Source organism: Watersipora subatra, chromosome 4 (assembly GCF_963576615.1).
Source record: "Watersipora subatra chromosome 4, tzWatSuba1.1, whole genome shotgun sequence".
NCBI classification, from domain to species: domain Eukaryota; kingdom Metazoa; phylum Bryozoa; class Gymnolaemata; order Cheilostomatida; family Watersiporidae; genus Watersipora; species Watersipora subatra.
This window is the reverse complement of record NC_088711.1, coordinates 22,623,631-22,647,470: the sequence shown is the minus strand read 5'-3', so window position 1 is coordinate 22,647,470 and position 23,840 is coordinate 22,623,631. Positions and strand designations below refer to the sequence as shown.

The following is a 23,840-nucleotide window of genomic DNA, read 5'->3' as shown; positions in this document are numbered from 1 at the left end:
AGTCTAAGCTTTGATCCGAAAAATACATAAGAGAAAGACGAGAATGATACAGATAATAATTGTATCAGGTGAGGCTCTTCATGATAACACAAAATAGAGTACCACCTTTGGAGCATAGGAAGCATCTAGTCGATGAAGGATATATTGGAAGTATTTGCATGTAGTCGATGAAGGAGATACTGGAATTAGAAAATAAATTAAAGTTACTCTTTAAGACACTCAAATGACGCATATAAAATCAGAAGTTAGCACATTAGACTTGGACTATGTACAGACTTGACAGCATTGAACTATGTGGAAGCACTAACAGAACAAACAACAAACTACAAAAGGACAAGATATATTGATGACTGTAGTAGTTGAAATAATAAAGCATGACCTGAAAGTAGTGAGATTAATGTGATTAATGAAAGATTGAAACTATAAAATTAAACCAACAGTTTATTATCAACTGAAGATATCTTTGTGAGTACATTCAATAAAAACACTGCATTGGAATAAAAACAATAATAATAGTAGTAAAAATAGTAATAAGATTAATAAAAGTAATAATAGTAATAACGATAATAATGATAATAATAGTAATAAAAGGGGATTATTCTTTACTATCATTACTATTATGGCTATTTTAAAGACTCTGTATTATTACCAATAATAACAATCTAGCATCAATGAGATGATCAAACTTCTGAACTAAAAATAAAAACTATTTTTAAAATTCACACAAAATTAGTAACAATAGATGATAGTAATAGGAAGAACAATTTCAGGTTTCCTGTTTGCGCAGGCGTCTGGACCCGGTGACAGAAAAGAAGGCTATTCAAGTTAAATGAGCAGAGCAGCTGAAAGTATTGACCAGTGACTAGTAACTAGTGATCAGTGACCAATGACTGGAGACCAGTGACCAGTGACTGGAGACCAGTGATCAGTGACTGGAGACCAGTGACCAGTCACCAGTGTCCAATGACTGGAGACGATGGATCAGTGCCTGGAGAACAGTGACCAGTGCCTGGAGACCAGTCACCAATCACCAGTGACAAATGACTGGAGACCAGTGATCAGTGACCAGTGGTAATTCCATTACCATTTATTGGTAATTCCATTACCATTTATTGGTAATTCCATTACCAATAAACAGCAAGAAATGAGCAAACATTTCCAATGGAGATTCATAAATACATATTAAGGTTTTCAGGCTAACTAAAAACCTTGTTTACTACTTGCTATATTTGTATCAAATGCATTTTTATATATCTAACCTCCACTTTAGCATTTGCATTGTTATAATACTCAGTGTGCGTTACTGCAATGTTTTCCGATGGTAAATTGGCTAGCAAAAAGGTGTAGAGTGCAAAGCTTAATATTCAATACTGTTACAGCATAACAAATTAACAAGCTAGGTGCCTCCAGATGTGTTATGGAAAGTGCAATTTTATATTTTTTTGTCAGCACCATTTATTTTCGAATGTGATGAGTAAAATTTAGGGCCTAAACATTTTTCCCGTTTAGGAGAATTGTCATATTGTTGTAAAATTTTACTAAAAACCCAATTTGCATAACAAAGGCGTCAGAAAATTGCTTCTAATGGCACAAATACATAAACTGTGTACACTTGAGCAATATTAACTGCTTCAATTATGGCTATTGAAATTATACAGCTTTCACATCAGTTATAGATAGGGGAACTTTATGAGGACCACTCTCATGCTCATTGTGTTTTATGTAAAACAAAGTAAAGTCAGCAAACATCTAATTCAAAAGTTGATGTACTCAAATTTCATCACATATATGTATTATTTTGCAACTCTCTTCCAGTTTCATGTTTCAGCATTGTGCTATTACTGAATAACGGCTAGAGTTGTCAAATTCACCCTGAAGCTGCTCACGCATTACATTTTGTAATTGTTCTCTCTATCTCAATCTGCGCGGTTCTTTAATGCGTGACCAATTAGCTATCGAAAATTACTGTCAATGTTAACAATTGGCTGGACATGAAGACCTAGCGCAAAACAGACCGACGCATGCGATATTATTGTCGGTATTATTTTTAGCTTAATGTTAGCGGACGGTAATCACCTTCGGACTACAGTTCTTTTGCTCGTTTGAGAAATTAACTCGCTCTTCGCACTAATCAGAAATACCCACGCAATTTTAACACCACTATATGATCCGAAAATACTCCATGGTTTTGATCCAAAATGCCAGAAACTGAAAGAGTCAGCTTTAGACCCGCTAATGGTTAGATAATATTTTCATTTTAATTATAACAGGGTTGAGCTTAGCAAACTCAACTTAGTATTTCTTCCTTCCAACATTCAACATATACTTTAAAAATTAGTTTTACTTTTTACAATGTGATAATTCAAGTAGTAGCTTGTAGGCTTAAGCAAAATTGCTCAGATTTAGTCTTATCGCAATCCAAATGTTTAGGAGATCGATTTGTTGCATCAACATTTGCAATACTTTATTTTTGCCTTGTTTCTTTACAAGATCTTTTAATTGCAAGATAGGTCTGCTGATCGGTGCAGTTTTGATCAGTATGGTTTCAGAGTTTAACATTGCTTAAATTGCAGAGCAAAGCTTCGTAACTTATGTGAACAATTAGGCTTTGTTTTTGTAGTTTTGTTTTTAACTGTACATTTTACAGAAATGTCTTCTAAAGTTAGACTTCCTTCTTCCTATTCAAGATGTTCTTGCAAGCAAAGACCAATGAACTGTATACTTCCCCATCTTATGAACAGACAGGTTGGTATCATGTGCTGCAGTACCTAGTACGAAAGGACTTCTGAGTTTGTCAGAGTCTTAAACCATTAGGCCTACAATTGTCTCAGGTGTGCCAGGATAAATTTACTAGATTAAAGCTAAATTTTTGTAATTTTGCATAGCCATTGTTTTTTCAGGTTTCACAAACCATCTCAACACAAGTACAAATAAGGCCCATTACTTCAGCAAGCATTTGCGGTGCACACAATGTTAGGATAATAACTTATGTGTACTATAGGATTACATGAATATTTAAACTTTTAACTTGCTATATTCATGAAAGAGTTGTAAGGGGGGTATGCTATACCCCTCTTAATTCCTGGTGGTATAGCATACCCATGAAATATACTATACTCACCAAATCAGGTGAAACTTCCTCATGATTATGATCATAATTATGAAAGCATTTGCAGTACAATTGTAAATAATTTAGTATAGTTCTGTCATGTCATTTTAATGTGAAATATTTTACCTTACAAACTGCTCCCAGTGTGTTTTGTAAATTAGGAATCAACTTGTTTAAGTATATGCAAATATTTAGAGTGTCAGCAGTTTATTTGGTCAGAGTTCTTCTATTTTGGCTTATGTTAGAATTTTACAATAGAAATGTGTTTACCACTATAAGTGAAAAATAAAAAACCATACGACAGCCGCACGCATGTATATTTCACGCCTAGTTATTTGCACAAGCTGTCGGTGATGTCAGTCGGTTTCTGTAGCTGATAATTGGAACATTTGAAGTTTTTATTATGTGTTCTAGCTGGAGTTATGTTGAATAACAGATGAACAGCCATAGCATCCCTTTGCGTTACAACTCCAAATTCTACCACTGTCTTCTATGTGCACCAAACAAAAGCAATCAAATATGATATGTGCTCTATAATACTGCGCCTGTGCGTAGCTTTATGGACACAAAATTTTGTTGCCGAGTCTTGTCTAAATTCAGTAGCATTGTTTGTTACTTTGGAACTATTACTGAATTATCGTTCTTTATTACGCATGTGTTACTCCATGGTTATCATTACTGTAATTTATATTCACCGTTAAATGCTATGTTTTACCAGCTGACTGGAAAGCCGATGTCACAATCAAAGCAGTTTCTCAGAGCAACTATTAAATGTCTTCGTACAGCAGTCAAACCAAGAAGACTGCAAGATCTAGTTCAGTCTATCAGACAACTTCACAAGTACATATTGGCTCAACTTACTCTTGTATAGAATGCTAACAAAATCATGGAATTATAATTTACACTTGATGATTTGCTTGACTTCCTGAAGCCATTATTGTAATGACAGAAACCTTGAAGAATGTTACAAATGTCTATTTATTGTTTCATTTTCTGTGTTTTATGCAGCTGTTGATGCTGCTGTGAATGTTTGACTCTGGCTGGTAGTATTTAGCCATGCTCGAGTGGGTGTCATGGAGTTACAGTTTGAGCTACTAGAGCAACCATTTGCTATACAATTATGAACTAGATTTTGTTTCTAATTTAAGTTGAATGTCAAATGCTCCTACTCAGTGTTACAAGACTACCATTTTATTTCTATCTCTAGTTGAAGCATTCAAGTCTATGGATGGTACTTGCATACTCTATGTATTGTGATATACCCTGATATGGCATATACAGCCAGACCTTGACATACAAAGTTAATCTATTGCGGTATTTAATTTGTTTGTCAAAAGAGATAGAATTTTGAGCAAATATTTTATAAGCTTTTATTATATTTAGTTTAATTCATTCCAGTGCCCAAAAAACAATGCTAAATACTTCCAAGTAGTAACATGTTACATTAAAACGGAAACATATAAAGTTGTAAAGTCTAATTTCAATTTTATCATTTTTTACTTTCAAAGTTGTAATTTCTGCAAGTTTAGTGTTGGAGATTATTGTGATTGTCAAGACAATTGTTCATGAACATTTTACATCGCATGTTGAAAAAATTATATACAGATTCAAGTTGGAGTAGAGATTTGACTGCCTTCATTCATTATATAACCCTCACAGCAATTCATCAGCAAACCTTTCATATTATTGCATAGGAGAGTCTTCTTGGGCTTCCTCAAGGGCAGCCACTGGCTCGTCTCCTACCAGTATATCAGGCAAGATGAGAACTCCATCACTCCATTTGAGTTGGATCAGCTGCCTAACCAGGCGCCTTCTGACTACCTCCTAGAGTTTTGGCTCTACCATCCCAATAAGCCTCTCGAGCTGGTGAGTGGAATGTTACTATCACAACTTGTATTCTGTCTACATATTCATGTTTGTTAGTATAAACTGACTAGTCTTTTAATAATCTTCAGACAGGAGTTGCATACTGTTAGCCATGGCATTTTTTGTGGGTCTGTATTCCATTGGTTGTCTCAGTAATATATCTTTGTGCTGTAATATCTCATGCTATTGGTTTGTGCTGTAATATCTCATGCTATTGGTTTGTGCTGCATTATCTCATTCTATTGGTTTGTGCTATAATATCTCATGCTATTGGTCTGTGCTGTAATATCTCATTCTATTGGTCTGTGCTGTAATATCTCATGCTATTGGTTTGTGCTGTAATATCTCATTCTATTGGTTTGTGCTATAATATCTCATGTTATTGGTCTGTGCTGTAATATCTCATTCTATTGGTTTGTGCTGTAATATCTCATGCTATTGGTTTGTGCTGCAATATCTCATTTTATTGGTTTGTGCTGCAATATCTCATTTTATTGGTTTGTGCTGTAATATCTCATGCTATTGGTCTGTGCTGTAATATCTCATTCTATTGGTCTATGCTATAATATCTCATGCTATTGGTTTGTGCTGTAATATCTCATTCTATTGGTTTGTGCTGCAATATCTCATGCTATTGGTTTGTGCTGCAATATCTCATTCTATTGGTTTGTGCTGTAATGTCTCATTTTATTGGTTTGTGCTGTAATATCTCATGCTATTGGTTTGTGCTGTAATATCTCATGCTATTGGTCTGTGCTGTAATATCTCATGCTATTGGTTTGTGCTGTAATATCTCATTCTATTGGTTTGTGCTGTAATATCTCATGCTATTGGTTTGTGCTGCATTATCTCATTCTATTGGTTTGTGCTGTAATATCTCATGCTATTGGTCTGTGCTGTAATATCTCATTTTATTGGTTTGTGCTGTAATATCTCATTTTATTGGTCTGTGCTGTAATATCTCATTCTATTGGTTTGTGCTGTAATATCTCATGCTATTGGTCTGTGCTGTAATATCTCATTCTATTGGTTTGTGCTATAATATCTCATTTTATTGGTTTGTGCTGTAATATCTCATTTTATTGGTCTGTGCTGTAATATCTCATTCTATTGGTTTGTGCTGTAATATCTCATGCTATTGGTCTGTGCTGTAATATCTCATTCTATTGGTTTGTGCTATAATATCTCATGCTATTGGTTTGTGCTGTAATATCTCATTCTATTGGTTTGTGCTATAATATCTCATGCTATTGGTCTGTGCTGTAATATCTCATTCTATTGGTCTGTGCTGTAATATCTCATGCTATTGGTTTGTGCTGTAATATCTCATTCTATTGGTTTGTGCTATAATATCTCATGTTATTGGTCTGTGCTGTAATATCTCATTCTATTGGTTTGTGCTGTAATATCTCATGCTATTGGTCTGTGCTGTAATATCTCATTCTATTGGTTTGTGCTGTAATATCTCATGCTATTGGTCTGTGCTGTAATATCTCATTCTATTGGTTTGTGCTATAATATCTCATGCTATTGGTTTGTGCTGTAATATCTCATGCTATTGGTTTGTGCTGTAATATCTCATGCTATTGGTTTGTGCTATAATATCTCATGCTATTGGTCTGTGCTGTAATATCTCATTCTATTGGTTTGTGCTATAATATCTCATGCTATTGGTTTGTGCTGTAATATCTCATGCTATTGGTTTGTGCTGTAATATCTCATGCTATTGGTCTGTGCTGTAATATCTCATTCTATTGGTTTGTGCTGTAATGTCTCATTTTATTGGTTTGTGCTGTAATATCTCATGCTATTGGTTTGTGCTGTAATATCTCATGCTATTGGTCTGTGCTGTAATATCTCATGCTATTGGTCTGTGCTGTAATATCTCATTCTATTGGTTTGTGCTGTAATGTCTCATTTTATTGGTTTGTGCTGTAATATCTCATGCTATTGGTTTGTGCTGTAATATCTCATTCTATTGGTCTGTGCTGTAATATCTCATTTTATTGGTTTGTGCTGTAATATCTCATTTTATTGGTTTGTGCTGTAATATCTCATTTTATTGGTTTGTGCTGTAATATCTCATTTTATTGGTTTGTGCTATAATATCTCATGCTATTGGTTTGTGCTGTAATGTCTCATTTTATTGGTTTGTGCTGTAATATCTCATGCTATTGGTTTGTGCTGTAATATCTCATGCTATTGGTCTGTGCTGTAATATCTCATTCTATTGGTTTGTGCTGTAATATCTCATTCTATTGGTTTGTGCTGTAATGTCTCATTTTATTGGTTTGTGCTGTAATATCTCATGCTATTGGTTTGTGCTGTAATATCTCATGCTATTGGTTTGTGCTGTAATATCTCATGCTATTGGTCTGTGCTATAATATCTCATTTTATTGGTTTGTGCTGTAATATCTCATTCTATTGGTTTGTGCTGTAATATCTCATGCTATTGGTTTGTGCTGTAATATCTCATGCTATTGGTTTGTGCTGTAATATCTCATGCTATTGGTTTGTGCTGCAATATCTCATTTTATTGGTTTGTGCTGCAATATCTCATTTTATTGGTTTGTGCTATAATATCTCATGTTATTGGTCTGTGCTGTAATATCTCATGCTATTGGTTTGTGCTGTAATATCTCATGCTATTGGTCTGTGCTGTAATATCTCATTTTATTGGTTTGTGCTATAATATCTCATGCTATTGGTTTGTGCTGTAATGTCTCATGTTATTGGTTTGTGCTGTAATATCTCATGCTATTGGTCTGTGCTATAATATCTCATTTTATTGGTTTGTGCTGTAATATCTCATTCTATTGGTTTGTGCTGTAATATCTCATGCTATTGGTTTGTGCTGTAATATCTCATGCTATTGGTTTGTGCTGTAATATCTCATGCTATTGGTTTGTGCTGCAATATCTCATTTTATTGGTTTGTGCTGCAATATCTCATTTTATTGGTTTGTGCTGCAATATCTCATTTTATTGGTTTGTGCTATAATATCTCATGTTATTGGTCTGTGCTGTAATATCTCATGCTATTGGTTTGTGCTGTAATATCTCATGCTATTGGTCTGTGCTATAATATCTCATTTTATTGGTTTGTGCTGTAATATCTCATTCTATTGGTTTGTGCTGTAATATCTCATGCTATTGGTTTGTGCTGTAATATCTCATGCTATTGGTTTGTGCTGTAATATCTCATGCTATTGGTTTGTGCTGCAATATCTCATTTTATTGGTTTGTGCTGCAATATCTCATTTTATTGGTTTGTGCTATAATATCTCATGTTATTGGTCTGTGCTGTAATATCTCATGCTATTGGTTTGTGCTGTAATATCTCATGCTATTGGTCTGTGCTGTAATATCTCATTTTATTGGTTTGTGCTATAATATCTCATGCTATTGGTTTGTGCTGTAATATCTCATGTTATTGGTTTGTGCTGTAATATCTCATGCTATTGGTCTGTGCTATAATATCTCATTTTATTGGTTTGTGCTGTAATATCTCATTCTATTGGTTTGTGCTGTAATATCTCATGCTATTGGTTTGTGCTGTAATATCTCATGCTATTGGTTTGTGCTGTAATATCTCATGCTATTGGTTTGTGCTGCAATATCTCATTTTATTGGTTTGTGCTGCAATATCTCATTTTATTGGTTTGTGCTATAATATCTCATGTTATTGGTCTGTGCTGTAATATCTCATGCTATTGGTTTGTGCTGTAATATCTCATGCTATTGGTTTGTGCTGTAATATCTCATGCTATTGGTTTGTGCTGCAATATCTCATTTTATTGGTTTGTGCTGCAATATCTCATTCTATTGGTCTGTGCTGTAATATCTCATTTTATTGGTTTGTGCTGTAATATCTCATTTTATTGGTTTGTGCTGTAATATCTCATTTTATTGGTTTGTGCTGTAATATCTCATTTTATTGGTTTGTGCTATAATATCTCATGCTATTGGTTTGTGCTGTAATGTCTCATTTTATTGGTTTGTGCTGTAATATCTCATGCTATTGGTTTGTGCTGTAATATCTCATTCTATTGGTTTGTGCTGTAATATCTCATGCTATTGGTTTGTGCTGCAATATCTCATTTTATTGGTTTGTGCTGCAATATCTCATTTTATTGGTTTGTGCTATAATATCTCATGTTATTGGTCTGTGCTGTAATATCTCATGCTATTGGTTTGTGCTGTAATATCTCATGCTATTGGTTTGTGCTGTAATATCTCATGCTATTGGTTTGTGCTGTAATATCTCATGCTATTGGTTTGTGCTGTAATATCTCATGCTATTGGTTTGTGCTGCAATATCTCATTTTATTGGTTTGTGCTGCAATATCTCATTTTATTGGTTTGTGCTATAATATCTCATGTTATTGGTCTGTGCTGTAATATCTCATGCTATTGGTTTGTGCTGTAATATCTCATGCTATTGGTTTGTGCTGTAATATCTCATGCTATTGGTTTGTGCTGCAATATCTCATTTTATTGGTTTGTGCTGCAATATCTCATTTTATTGGTTTGTGCTGTAATATCTCATTTTATTGGTTTGTGCTATAATATCTCATGTTATTGGTCTGTGCTGTAATATCTCATGCTATTGGTTTGTGCTGTAATATCTCATGCTATTGGTTTGTGCTGTAATATCTCATGCTATTGGTTTGTGCTGCAATATCTCATTTTATTGGTTTGTGCTGCAATATCTCATTTTATTGGTTTGTGCTGTAATATCTCATGCTATTGGTTTGTGCTGTAATATCTCATGCTATTGGTTTGTGCTGTAATATCTCATGCTATTGGTCTGTGCTGTAATATCTCATTCTATTGGTTTGTGCTGTAATATCTCATTCTATTGGTTTGTGCTGTAATGTCTCATTTTATTGGTTTGTGCTGTAATATCTCATTTTATTGGTTTGTGCTGCAATATCTCATTTTATTGGTTTGTGCTGTAATATCTCATTTTATTGGTTTGTGCTATAATATCTCATGTTATTGGTCTGTGCTGTAATATCTCATGCTATTGGTTTGTGCTGTAATATCTCATGCTATTGGTTTGTGCTGTAATATCTCATGCTATTGGTTTGTGCTGCAATATCTCATTTTATTGGTTTGTGCTGCAATATCTCATTTTATTGGTTTGTGCTGTAATATCTCATGCTATTGGTTTGTGCTGTAATATCTCATGCTATTGGTTTGTGCTGTAATATCTCATTCTATTGGTTTGTGCTGTAATATCTCATGTTATTGGTCTGTGCTGTAATATCTCATTCTATTGGTCTGTGCTGTAATATCTCATTTTATTGGTTTGTGCTGTAATATCTCATTTTATTGGTCTGTGCTGTAATATCTCATTCTATTGGTTTGTGCTGTAATATCTCATGCTATTGGTCTGTGCTGTAATATCTCATTCTATTGGTTTGTGCTATAATATCTCATGCTATTGGTTTGTGCTGCAATATCTCATTTTATTGGTCTGTGCTGTAATATCTCATTCTATTGGTTTGTGCTGTAATGTCTCATTTTATTGGTCTGTTCTGTAATATCTCATTCTATTGGTTTGTGCTGTAATATCTCATGCTATTGGTCTGTGCTGTAATATCTCATTCTATTGGTTTGTGCTGTAATGTCTCATTCTATTGGTTTGTGCTGTAATATCTCATTCTATTGGTCTGTGCTGTAATATCTCATTTTATTGGTTTGTGCTGTAATATCTCATTTTATTGGTCTGTGCTGTAATATCTCATTCTATTGGTTTGTGCTGTAATATCTCATGCTATTGGTCTGTGCTGTAATATCTCATTCTATTGGTTTGTGCTGTAATATCTCATGCTATTGGTTTGTGCTGTAATGTCTCATTTTATTGGTTTGTGCTGTAATATCTCATGCTATTGGTTTGTGCTGTAATATCTCATTCTATTGGTTTGTGCTGTAATATCTCATGCTATTGGTTTGTGCTGTAATATCTCATGCTATTGGTTTGTGCTGCAATATCTCATTCTATTGGTTTGTGCTGCAATATCTCATTTTATTGGTTTGTGCTGCAATATCTCATTTTATTGGTTTGTGCTATAATATCTCATGTTATTGGTCTGTGCTGTAATATCTCATTCTATTGGTTTGTGCTGTAATATCTCATGCTATTGGTTTGTGCTGTAATATCTCATGCTATTGGTTTGTGCTGTAATATCTCATGCTATTGGTTTGTGCTGCAATATCTCATTTTATTGGTTTGTGCTGCAATATCTCATTTTATTGGTTTGTGCTGTAATATCTCATGCTATTGGTTTGTGCTGTAATATCTCATGCTATTGGTTTGTGCTGTAATATCTCATGCTATTGGTTTGTGCTGTAATATCTCATGCTATTGGTTTGTGCTGCAATATCTCATTTTATTGGTTTGTGCTATAATATCTCATGTTATTGGTCTGTGCTGTAATATCTCATTCTATTGGTTTGTGCTGTAATATCTCATTCTATTGGTTTGTGCTATAATATCTCATGCTATTGGTTTGTGCTGTAATGTCTCATTTTATTGGTCTGTGCTGTAATATCTCATGCTATTGGTTTGTGCTGTAATATCTCATGCTATTGGTTTGTGCTGTAATATCTCATGCTATTGGTTTGTGCTGCAATATCTCATTTTATTGGTTTGTGCTATAATATCTCATGTTATTGGTCTGTGCTGTAATATCTCATTCTATTGGTTTGTGCTGTAATATCTCATTCTATTGGTTTGTGCTGTAATATCTCATGCTATTGGTTTGTGCTGTAATGTCTCATTTTATTGGTTTGTGCTGCAATATCTCATTCTATTGGTCTGTGCTGTAATATCTCATGCTATTGGTCTGTGCTGTAATATCTCATGCTATTGGTCTGTGCTGTAATATCTCATTCTATTGGTTTGTGCTGTAATATCTCATTTTATTGGTTTGTGCTATAATATCTCATGTTATTGGTCTGTGCTGTAATATCTCATGCTATTGGTCTGTGCTGTAATATCTCATTCTATTGGTTTGTGCTATAATATCTCATGCTATTGGTTTGTGCTGTAATATCTCATTTTATTGGTTTGTGCTATAATATCTCATGCTATTGGTTTGTGCTGTAATATCTCATTTTATTGGTTTGTGCTGTAATATCTCATGCTATTGGTTTGTGCTGTAATATCTCATTCTATTGGTTTGTGCTGTAATATCTCATTTTATTGGTCTGTGCTGTAATATCTCATTCTATTGGTTTGTGCTGTAATATCTCATGCTATTGGTCTGTGCTGTAATATCTCATTCTATTGGTCTGTGCTGTAATATCTCATTTTATTGGCATGTGCTGTAATATCTCATGCTATTGGTATGTGCTGTAATATTTCATGCTATTGGTTAATACTGGATGCATGTAAAAGTATTCATATAATCTTTTTCCAGATCAAATGTTTTGGAATATCTGACTGTACACAATGATTTAATTTGTTTTGTTCACCACTTGATATATTAGTTATCAAAATTGAGCAAACACTTTTTGTAATATTTTGCACTATTCTGACCCAGTTGCTACATTGTTGTAGAAATATGTAAGAAATTTATTCCCTGATCTGGATAGTGGCTGTATAAGCTACCTTGATGAGTCCATGTTCTCCGTCTACCAGTGGATAGACGATCCCCGGTATCTTCTTGTTTTCGGAGAGAGAGTTTTCTACCATGATGAACAATGGTCAGGCTTTCATTTGTTGACTCTATTTGTATCTGCCCTGTTTTCTACGAATTCTCTTTTACACCACGTAATGCAAATGGCAAGCTTTCGCCATTTTCTCTAGGTCTGGTTTGTTTAATATTAATTTTTCTGTTGAGTCGGAGGTGCCATTCTTCAGCTGAATGATGCTTTGTGGTTTCTTAACTAGGTTATTTAGCTTTTATGTTAGTGCATTAACCTTTGAAATGATATAGTTTACAAATATTATTTATTCTTACTATTCTTATAATTGATATGCATTGTTTAGCTTGTATCTTCTAATCTTACTAGAGTGTCACTTGCTCCGGTTTTAATTTATTCTGTTCTCATGCAGCTGTTAGTTGCCATTCATATAAAGTTGTCAAATGACAAGTGTCATTGGTAGCTAGGCCTATTGTATATTCATAAATCATCACATACATGACTGTCTCGCTTCTCTCCACCACTCCTAATCTCGAGCTTGTCTTTGCAGTGTGGACAAAGGCTCTCTTCTGTCTATCACATACCTGCCAGTACCTGCCATCACTCCTCAACCTTGTTCCATGTGCTTGAAGAGTAAGTTTGCTTGTTTGTTATGCTGCCAATTGTGTTACGAGATGTTGAGTTATGTAATAAATATTCAGCTAACAGTTGATTCCAGCTAACATAAAAGAAGAGCTTTTAGGTGTAAAGGTAACAAGTGAAACAAATCTGTTTTTTTACAATTAAAAATATTGTAATAACACTGACAATCATTTTGAAATTAATTAAATGTCTATTGTTAGCGCTGTCTTATTCTTTCATCGTGAGAGCTTTCCATTCTGAAAAATGATTGTTGCGTTTGTATCATCCAGTATAACATTCAACATAGGATCCAGTCTCTGCGTGGAAGTAGCTGTTGCATTTTTGTAGAGGAACTTGGCTGCTGCATAATTTTTATAAGGATTCCAAAAAGTCTGTCTAAAAGTAACTTATTAAAATTGTATCTCTAAAATATCTCCTTTGAAGTGGATTGTGCAGTAAAGGTTACTGCTGCAAAATGTTACTGAAACATTGGCACAATTGCACAAGTCTACATTTGTTACACAGTTAGCTTTTATGAAAGTAAATTAGCCAAAATATACCAAATATAAGATTAACCAAATATAGGTGATATAAAGGCATTGCCATATTGCATACACTATACACATTGAAGTATAAATATATTGAAAACTATCAGGGAAACAATTACTAATATTTGTTATATTAGAAACAGTAATTTTTACATTTTCTGCTGCATCTTTGACATAAAATTCAATTTGTGATCCTGATATATCAGCTGAAATTTTTAGATTTGCTGTTTGAATTTGTCAGAAATGTAAGAAGTTATGTCGCATTTACATTTTTGTTATTATGCATTTTTAAGTAAACATTCCAATCTAAAGTTATTCAACATTTTTTAAATTACTGTTGTTACCATTGATTTTGTTAACAGTAACTTTATGTTGAAAGGTCAAAAAACTATTTGTAATATTTTTGTGGACCAGTAAAGATATCTATTGAATGATTTTTTATATATAAATATGGGTACACTAAAGGCCTGATACAAAATCAATATATTTTTAAAAATTCAAATGCTAAATGGTAGAGTTGTCCCGATTTTATTATCTGTATCGGTGCCGATATGGGTGTTAAGTACCTGAATTGATATCGGCCGATCGTTTCTTCAAAAATTTGAAACTTCATATACTTTACTGATCAACTATTTAGTAGAAAATAGTAATTTAGCTTGTTACACTGATAAAGATCATCACCTGCAAACTCCTTACTCTTACCTAATAAATTCTGGGCCTGCCACATGATTTATTTCATGTCTATAGCCTGAGATCAACATCAACACAGCTGAGGAATCTTTTTGCTTTAGTCAGGACGTGATCACAAAGTGTGGTATTTCCCAATTACAGCGGTGAGATTTATTGCAGCCAATCACGAACAAGATAACAAAGGAGGAAAACACGAATGCAGTGTAATATTTCTGTTTACTAGCATTACTAAAGCAATTTGAGCAGACAATGCATAAAGTTATCTATCTCTCTCTTGATCCTGACAATACAATGTCTCATTTGTATCATATAAAATAACCCCAGTGGCTTATCGGTGTTTAGCCTGTTCTTCATCATCTGTGGCAAATGAGTCCCTCTTCAGTACGACTGGCTACATTGATAGTGATATAAGAGACTTACTAAGAGAATTGAATCACTAACATTAATTAAAAGAAACATTTATTTGCTCTAAACTTGTACAGACGCAGCAATTCGTTCAGCAATAGCAGAGAGACTTCATTATCACAGAAAGAGCTGTACTACAAACAATAATTACAATTATTAATTACAAGTTACAAGAAATATGGACTGTTTTGTTACTACATGCACGGTATGTCAGTATGTGAATATATCTCTTTTTTTTATAAATACAAATAAATACGTTATTATTTATATTTTCTATAATGACATGAACAATTATCTATGCAACACAAAATATCTGAATCAGATAATTTTTTAATAATAATCGGTATATTGGATCGGTATCTGAATCGGCTGGTAATTTAGAATCGGGGCATCTTTACCAAATGAGCTAATCCATGGCGAGGTGTGTCATCTACTTTTAGGGTTTCATGAAAATAAATGTATAATGTGGTCTAGATAAATAGATTTTTAGGCCTATGAACTTTTGACTAAATAATGCAAAGTTCAGCACATATGCATTACAAGCATTTGATTATCATCATCGCGGTGGCATTTTTATTTTTTTGTTTCAATTTAATTTAGACAGCCCAACCGCCGTTGATTTTGAAGTATAATGCGATTTGCTCTACAATTCAAATAATAATTTTACTCTCAACGCTCACACCCAAATGTCTTGAAAGATACCTCAGTGAACTTGAATTGTAATATTATATCTAGTAATAGAGATATAACCATTTTTGAGTCTTTTTTGGTACTAATAAATTTGTTAGTCACGAGTGAGAGTGATCTGTAATATATCTTTGATAATTGATCTTATTAGCCGTGCACTTCCACATTTTTCTATCAGGATCTTCTAGGCTTAATTTTACTTGGTGGCCGTTGTATATGCTTCAGCAATGTATTTTACTCCTCCACCAAGTGATAGTTAATTTGTGTAAAATTAACAAAATTTGGTCACGTAGTAAAATTAAAAGGTGCTAATGAATTACAGGATCAGCTGTGATGACTAGTTCTGTCTAACAGGCAGATGAAAAATATAACTACCTCAAACAAGTAGATAAGACATACATCTGTCTCCAACTAGTAGATGAGACATACAACTGTCTCCAACTAGTAAATGAGACATACAACTGTCTATAACTAGTAGATAAGACACACAACTGTCTCTAACTAGTAGATGGGACATACAACTGTCTCTAACTAGTGGATAGGACCTACAACTGTCTCCAACTAGTAGATGGGACATACAACTGTCTCCAACTAGTAGATGAGACATACAACTGTCTATAACTAGTAGATAGGACACACAACTGTCTCTAACTAGTAGATGGGACATACAGTCATACTTCAACTTACGAGCTTAATGCGTTCCGAGACTGAGCTCGTATGTCAATTTACTCGCATGTTGGTGCAATTTATTTATATATAGAACAATTAAATATATATTGATTGGTTTCCATACTCTAAAAAAAGCAAATAAAACACTCAAAACAAAATATTGTAACAGAAGAACATGTTGGTTATTGTCCTAACGTACTAAATGCTTTCAAAAAGCAACAAATAAAAAATAATGCAAGGAAATGTGATTAATTAAAATGTAAAATTAAATACATACAATAGCAGTGAACACTCGCATTTGCCAGGGAGGGAGATATAAGTTATCCTTCGTTACGACAGTTGACCTTGATAAATTTGGATTTTATCAAAGTGTTAAAAGACAAACTTAGAAGCAAACCTAAAAGCAAACTTTCATTTTCAACTAAACGTAATTAAAATTTCTTCGGCGTTCATAGTTTGAAATTTCTCGCTGGTTAGCGAGAAATTTTTCCTTTTTTCGCTTTCACGACTAGCCGGCCGTTTTAAGATAAACCTTATCTAAGGACGTTTGCCTTTGTCGCCCTTGCAACATGTTGCGATTAGGACGAACACAGGTGTCGTCACAAATGGTTAACGCACGACCACTAGCCAACTTGTCCGAATGTCTATTAAACAGTTTGGATAGATAGCGCCGGCCTTTTCACATAGCATCGTTTCAGTTACGCTGTCACCGGCCAATTGTTTGTCCAATGCCATCAGCGGTCGTGAAGATCGCTGCACCGTTTAGAAACTATGGTTAGTCCTTTTGCGAACTAAATGCCCTGAATATAATCCTTCTGTTTGATAATTATGAATGTATTTCTGTCATATTGCCGAGCTAGCTGAAACACGCATACACATTTCGCATATTTTTCAATATTTTTCCGTTTAATATCGACTGTTATCATTTGCTTTTTCTTTGTATTATCTTTCATTTTACTGGCAAACTTTCGGTCTACGCACAGTACTTTTAATTCACATAATTCTGCACAGAAAATCGTGCACAAAAAACACGGTACAACAGTATAACCTGAGCAGTTGAAAAATACAGAGTGATGCTGTTCTCATAAAACACCTCTGGCATACTTGGCAACTGACTCAAGTGCTCGTATCTCAAACATGGCTCGTATGTTAGCGCTAAAACTTGCTTGAAAGCTGGCTCGTATCTCAAGTTTCTCGTACGTTGGAGCACTCGTAAGTTGAAGTATTACTGTACAACTGTCTCTAACTAGTGGATAGGACCTACAACTGTCTCCAACTAGTAGATGAGACATGCAACTGTCTTTAACTAGTAGATGAGACATGCAACTGTAGATAACAAACAGATGAGAAGTACAGTAAATACTTTTAGGTACTGTTTACAATTTATCTTTTTATCCATCTTTAACTCAAAATAAAACAATTTGGAAACTGATTTTATTCTGCGAATTTTGAGTAAAAAGAAATTTAGTTGGTTCATTTTTTAGCAAAATGATAACCGAATATCCAAATTTTATTGTGGCTAAAGCTTGAGTGGCTCTGTTAACTCGAGTGGCTCTGTATGGCTTAATGTCTCACTGGAGTCCCACACAAAGGTGTTAGCAGATTAATAACATCAGGTCACAGGCCCGCTTGAATTTTGATTCACATACCAAAATTAATACCCAATTTTTAATAATTGTGGGGTGATTTGTAGTTTTTTCTCGAGTGAGCAACTCATACAATAGCTGTGAAATCTCAAGTGTGAAAATGTTTATAAATGGTTAATATAGCTTAGCAAATTTTTCATCTCTTCGCTAGGTGAATCTACATCGACATTCAGCTGTGTTAAACATGACTCTCTACTTAACTTTTTTGGGCATCTGGCCACCCGTCACCAGCTTGATGCTGAGAAACATTTAAAAAGACCCAACACATTGTACTTGAATCTGTCTGACCAGACATTATACTGCGTATCCATATCACACTCTGCTCTTTCTGGGCCAGCTGTAGTGCACAACTGCTATGGCAATCTTGTATCTAATATCAGGACCACAGTCTACTCTGGCTACACTACGTCGAATGCATCAGGTCAGTGTTTTGGTTCTTGAAAATTTTTCATTGTAGAATTTTGAAGCTATAAGTAGCTTTTATGAATTCATTAATAACACAACACCTATGACATGAGACAGCCATTATATGTAACATCCCACTTCTATCATGTCTGTTAGCGAGTTAAACTGAGCCTTGACCTCGGCTTAGTCCTCCTAGACATGTTTGCAGGCGAGGCTAATCAGCTGTGCATTATTTTTGCCAATCACTCTATTTAGCAGAGTATTAGCTTTGTATTATTTAGAGTATTAGCTAAAAAGCCAGCATTTCATGCATGATAGGCTGAGTGTAACACATGATAGGCCGAGTGTAACACATGATGGGCCGAGTGTAACACATGATAGGCTGTGTGTAACACATGATAGGCTGTGTGTAACACATGATAGGCTGAGTGTAACACGTGATAGGCCGAGTGTAACACGTGATAGGCCGAGTGTAACACGTGATAGGCTGTGTGTAACACATGATAGGCTGTGTGTAACACATGATAGGCTGTGTGTAACAAATGATAGGCTGAGTGTAACATATGATAGGCTGAGTGTAACACGTGATAGGCCGAGTGTAACACGTGATAGGCCGAGTGTAACACGTGATAGGCTGTGTGTAACACATGATAGGCTGAGTGTAACATATGATAGGCTGAGTGTAACACATGCTATTAGCCTTGAATACTTTAATCCTAGTAGAATCAAAGCATCTATTTATTTTATTTGTTGTTGAATGATGTTATTTATTCATCTGCTAGAAATTCAATTGATAAATGAATAGTCTTTTAAACTGTTACAAATGATTTGTTCTAAATAACTGAGAACTGTCCTCGCAGTTATAAATCACAGTATTATAAAATAAATGTGTGTATGCATGCGAGACACTAACATGTTGTGCTAGTTGAAATGTTTCGTGCAACAGCTGAATAAAATTGGGATCACTCATTTTGTAGAGGTCAATGGAGTGAGTGAAGCATGTGATGACTTCAGTATCAAATGTACGACCAACAAAGGCCTTCACTATCTGCCTCTCGAGGCTGACAGGCTGACACCAAACACAGCTAATTCTGTTGATGTATGTAAGCTTTATGTGGCTTATCTTTAGCGGCATATGTCACCTCTGTGCAGCTTTTTATGTTGGTTTAATCTACATTTGTGTGTACTGTGTAGCTAATCCTCTGCTTCTTTTAAAGAGCCGTCTTCATTGTGTAGGTTGACTTTATTCAGTGTAGGTTTTTATTGTGTAGGTTGACTTTATTCAGTGTAGATCTTTATTGCGTACGTTAACTCTATTGAGTGTAGGTCTTTATTGTGTAGGTTGACTCTTTTGAGTGTAAGTCTTGATTGTGTAGGTTCACTGAGATGACTCTATATAGAGTAGGTCTTCATTTAGTAGATTTTCTTGATATGAAGCAGGTCTCCATTGTGGAGGTTGCTTCTAAATGGAACGAGTTTTTATTGTGTAGGTTATTTCTAATTGGACAGATGCTTCATGCTGAGGTTACTTCTAAATGGATTGATGTTTCATTGCTGAGGTTACTTCTGAATGGGACAGATGTTTCATTGCTGAGGTTACTTCTAAATGGACAGATGTTTCATTGCTGAGGTTACTTCTAAATGGACAGATGTTTCATTGCTGAGGTTACTTCTAAATGGACAGATGTTTCATTGCTAGGTTACTTCTAAATGGTCAGATGTTTCATTGCTGAGGTTACTTCTAAATGTGACAGATGTTTGATTGCTGAGGTTACTTCTAAATGGACAGATGTTTCATAGCTGAGGTTACTTCTAAATGGGACAGATGTTTCATTGCTAGGTTACTTCTAAATGGACAAATGTTTCATTGCTGAGGTTACTTCTAAATGGACAGATGTTTCATTGCTGAGGTTACTTCTAAATGGACAGATGTTTCATTGCTGAGGTTACTTCTAAATGGACAGATGGTTCATTGCTGATGTTACTTCTAAATGGACAGATGTTTCATTGCTGAGCTTCTAAATGGAACAGATGTTTCATTGCTGATGTTACTTCTAAATGGATAGATGTCTCATTGCTGAGGTTACTTCTAAATGGACAGATGTTTCATAGCTGAGGTTACTTCTAAATGGACAGATGTTTCATTGCTGAGGTTACTTCTAAATGGGACAGATGTTTCATTGCTAGGTTACTTCTAAATGGACAAATGTTTCATTGCTGAGGTTACTTCTAAATGGACAGATGTTTCATTGCTGAGGTTACTTCTAAATGGACAGATGTTTCATTGCTGAGGTTACTTCTAAATGGACAGATGTTTCATTGCTGAGGTTACTTCTAAATGGACAGATGGTTCATTGCTAGGTTACTTCTAAATGAACAGATGTTTCATTGCTAGGTTACTTCTAAATGGACAGATGTTTCATTGCTGAGGTTACTTCTAAATGAACAGATGGTTCATTGCTGAGGTTACTTCTAAATGGACAGATGTTTCATTGCTAGGTTACTTCTAAATGGACAAATGTTTCATTGCTGAGGTTACTTCTAAATGGACAGATGTTTCATTGCTGAGGTTACTTCTAAATGGACAGATGTTTCATTGCTGAGGTTACTTCTAAATGGACAGATGTTTCATTGCTGAGGTTACTTCTAAATGGACAGATGGTTCATTGCTAGGTTACTTCTAAATGAACAGATGTTTCATTGCTAGGTTACTTCTAAATGGACAGATGTTTCATTGCTGAGGTTACTTCTAAATGGACAGATGGTTCATTGCTGATGTTACTTCTAAATGGACAGATGTTTCATTGCTGAGCTTCTAAATGGAACAGATGTTTCATTGCTGATGTTACCTCTAAATGGATAGATGTCTCATTGCTGAGGTTACTTCTAAATGGACAGATGTTTCATAGCTGAGGTTACTTCTAAATGGACAGATGTTTCATTGCTGAGGTTACTTCTAAATGGACAGATGTTTCATTGCTGAGGTTACTTCTAAATGGGACAGATGTTTCATTGCTAGGTTACTTCTAAATGGACAAATGTTTCATTGCTGAGGTTACTTCTAAATGGACAGATGTTTCATTGCTGAGGTTACTTCTAAATGGACAGATGTTTCATTGCTGAGGTTACTTCTAAATGGACAGATGGTTCATTGCTAGGTTACTTCTAAATGAACAGATGTTTCATTGCTAGGTTACTTCTAAATGGACAGATGTTTCATTGCTGAGGTTACTTCTAAATGAACAGATGGTTCATTGCTGAGGTTACTTCTAAATGGACAGATGTTTCATTGCTAGGTTACTTCTAAATGGACAAATGTTTCATTGCTGAGGTTACTTCTAAATGAACAGATGTTTCATTGCTGAGGTTACTTCTAAATGGACAGATGTTTCATTGCTGAGGTTACTTCTAAATGGACAGATGTTTCATTGCTGAGGTTACTTCTAAATGGACAGATGTTTCATTGCTGAGGTTACTTCTAAATGAACAGATGTTTCATTGCTGAGGTTACTTCTAAATGGACAGATGTTTCATTGCTGAGGTTACTTCTAAATGAACAGATGGTTCATTGCTATGTTACTTCTAAATGGACAGGTGTTTCATTGCTGAGGTTACTTCTAAATGAACAGATGGTTCATTGCTGATGTTCCTTCTAAATGGACAGATGTTTCATTGCTGAGCTTCTAAATGGAACAGATGTTTCATTGCTGATGTTACTTCTAAATGGATAGATGTTTCATTGCTGAGGTTACTTCGAAATGGGACAGATGTTTCATTGCTGAGGTTACTTCTAAATGGACAGATGTTTCATTGCTGAGGTTACTTTTAAATGAACAGATGGTTCATTGCTAGGTTACTTCTAAATGAACAGATGTTTCATTGCTAGGTTACTTCTAAATGGACAGATGTTTCATTGCTGAGGTTACTTCTAAATGGACAAATGTTTCATTGCTGAGGTTACTTCTAAATGGACAGATGTTTCATTGCTGAGGTTACTTCTAAATGGACAGATGTTTCATTGCTAGGTTACTTCTAAATGGACAGATGTTTCATTGCTGATGTTACTTCTAAATGGATAGATGTTTCATTGCTGAGGTTACTTCGAAATGGGACAGATGTTTCATTGCTGAGGTTACTTCGAAATGGGACAGATGTTTCATTGCTGAGGTTACTTCTAAATGGACAGGTGTTTCATTGCTAGGTTACTTCTAAATGGACAGATGTTTCATTGCTGAGGTTACTTCTAAATGAACAGATGGTTCATTGCTAGGTTACTTCTAAATGGATTGATGTTTCATTGCTGAGGTTACTTCTAAATGAACGATGGTTCATTGCTAGGTTACTTCTAAATGGATTGATGTTTCATTGCTGAGGTTACTTCTAAATGAACAGATGGTTCATTGCTAGGTTACTTCTAAATGAACAGATGGTTCATTGCTGATGTTACTTCTAAATGGACAGATGGTTCATTGCTAGGTTACTTCTAAATGGATTGATGTTTCATTGCTGAGGTTACTTCTAAATGAACAGATGGTTCATTGCTAGGTTACTTCTAAATGGATTGATGTTTCATTGCTGAGGTTACTTCTAAATGAACAGATGGTTCATTGCTAGGTTACTTCTAAATGAACAGATGTTTCATTGCTGAGCTTCTAAATGGAACAGATGTTTCATTGCTGATGTTACTTCTAAATGGATAGATGTTTCATTGCTGAGGTTACTTCGAAATGGGACAGATGTTTCATTGCTGAGGTTACTTCTAAATGGACAGATGTTTCATTGCTGAGGTTACTTTTAAATGAACAGATGGTTCATTGCTAGGTTACTTCTAAATGAACAGATGTTTCATTGCTGAGGTTACTTCGAAATGGGACAGATGTTTCATTGTTGAGGTTACTTCGAAATGGGACAGATGTTTCATTGCTGAGGTTACTTCTAAATGGACAGGTGTTTCATTGCTAGGTTACTTCTAAATGGACAGATGTTTCATTGCTGAGGTTACTTCTAAATGAACAGATGGTTCATTGCTAGGTTACTTCTAAATGGATTGATGTTTCATTGCTGAGGTTACTTCTAAATGAACGATGGTTCATTGCTAGGTTACTTCTAAATGGATTGATGTTTCATTGCTGAGGTTACTTCTAAATGAACAGATGGTTCATTGCTAGGTTACTTCTAAATGAACAGATGGTTCATTGTTGATGTTACTTCTAAATGGACAGATGGTTCATTGCTAGGTTACTTCTAAATGGATTGATGTTTCATTGCTGAGGTTACTTCTAAATGAACAGATGGTTCATTGCTAGGTTACTTCTAAATGGATTGATGTTTCATTGCTGAGGTTACTTCTAAATGAACAGATGGTTCATTGCTAGGTTACTTCTAAATGAACAGATGTTTCATTGCTGAGCTTCTAAATGGAACAGATGTTTCATTGCTGATGTTACTTCTAAATGGATAGATGTTTCATTGCTGAGGTTACTTCGAAATGGGACAGATGTTTCATTGCTGAGGTTACTTCGAAATGGGACAGATGT

General features: G+C 34.8%; 1 protein-coding gene across 1 annotated transcript in view; it reads left to right on the top strand.

Moving 5' to 3' along the window:
* The first annotated feature begins 2,105 nt into the window (after positions 1–2,105).
* LOC137393204 (uncharacterized) overlaps positions 2,106–23,840 on the top strand; it is a 30,264-nt gene continuing 8,529 nt past the window's right edge. Inside the window, exons 1-8 of the mRNA XM_068079652.1 lie at positions 2,106–2,238; positions 2,648–2,745; positions 3,828–3,949; positions 4,804–4,975; positions 12,547–12,692; positions 13,183–13,265; positions 18,050–18,319; positions 19,281–19,402. Of these exons, the coding sequence (XP_067935753.1) occupies positions 2,199–2,238; positions 2,648–2,745; positions 3,828–3,949; positions 4,804–4,975; positions 12,547–12,692; positions 13,183–13,265; positions 18,050–18,319; positions 19,281–19,402 (1,053 nt within the window). The 5' untranslated portion in view covers positions 2,106–2,198. The remainder of the gene's footprint in view (positions 2,239–2,647; positions 2,746–3,827; positions 3,950–4,803; positions 4,976–12,546; positions 12,693–13,182; positions 13,266–18,049; positions 18,320–19,280; positions 19,403–23,840) is intronic.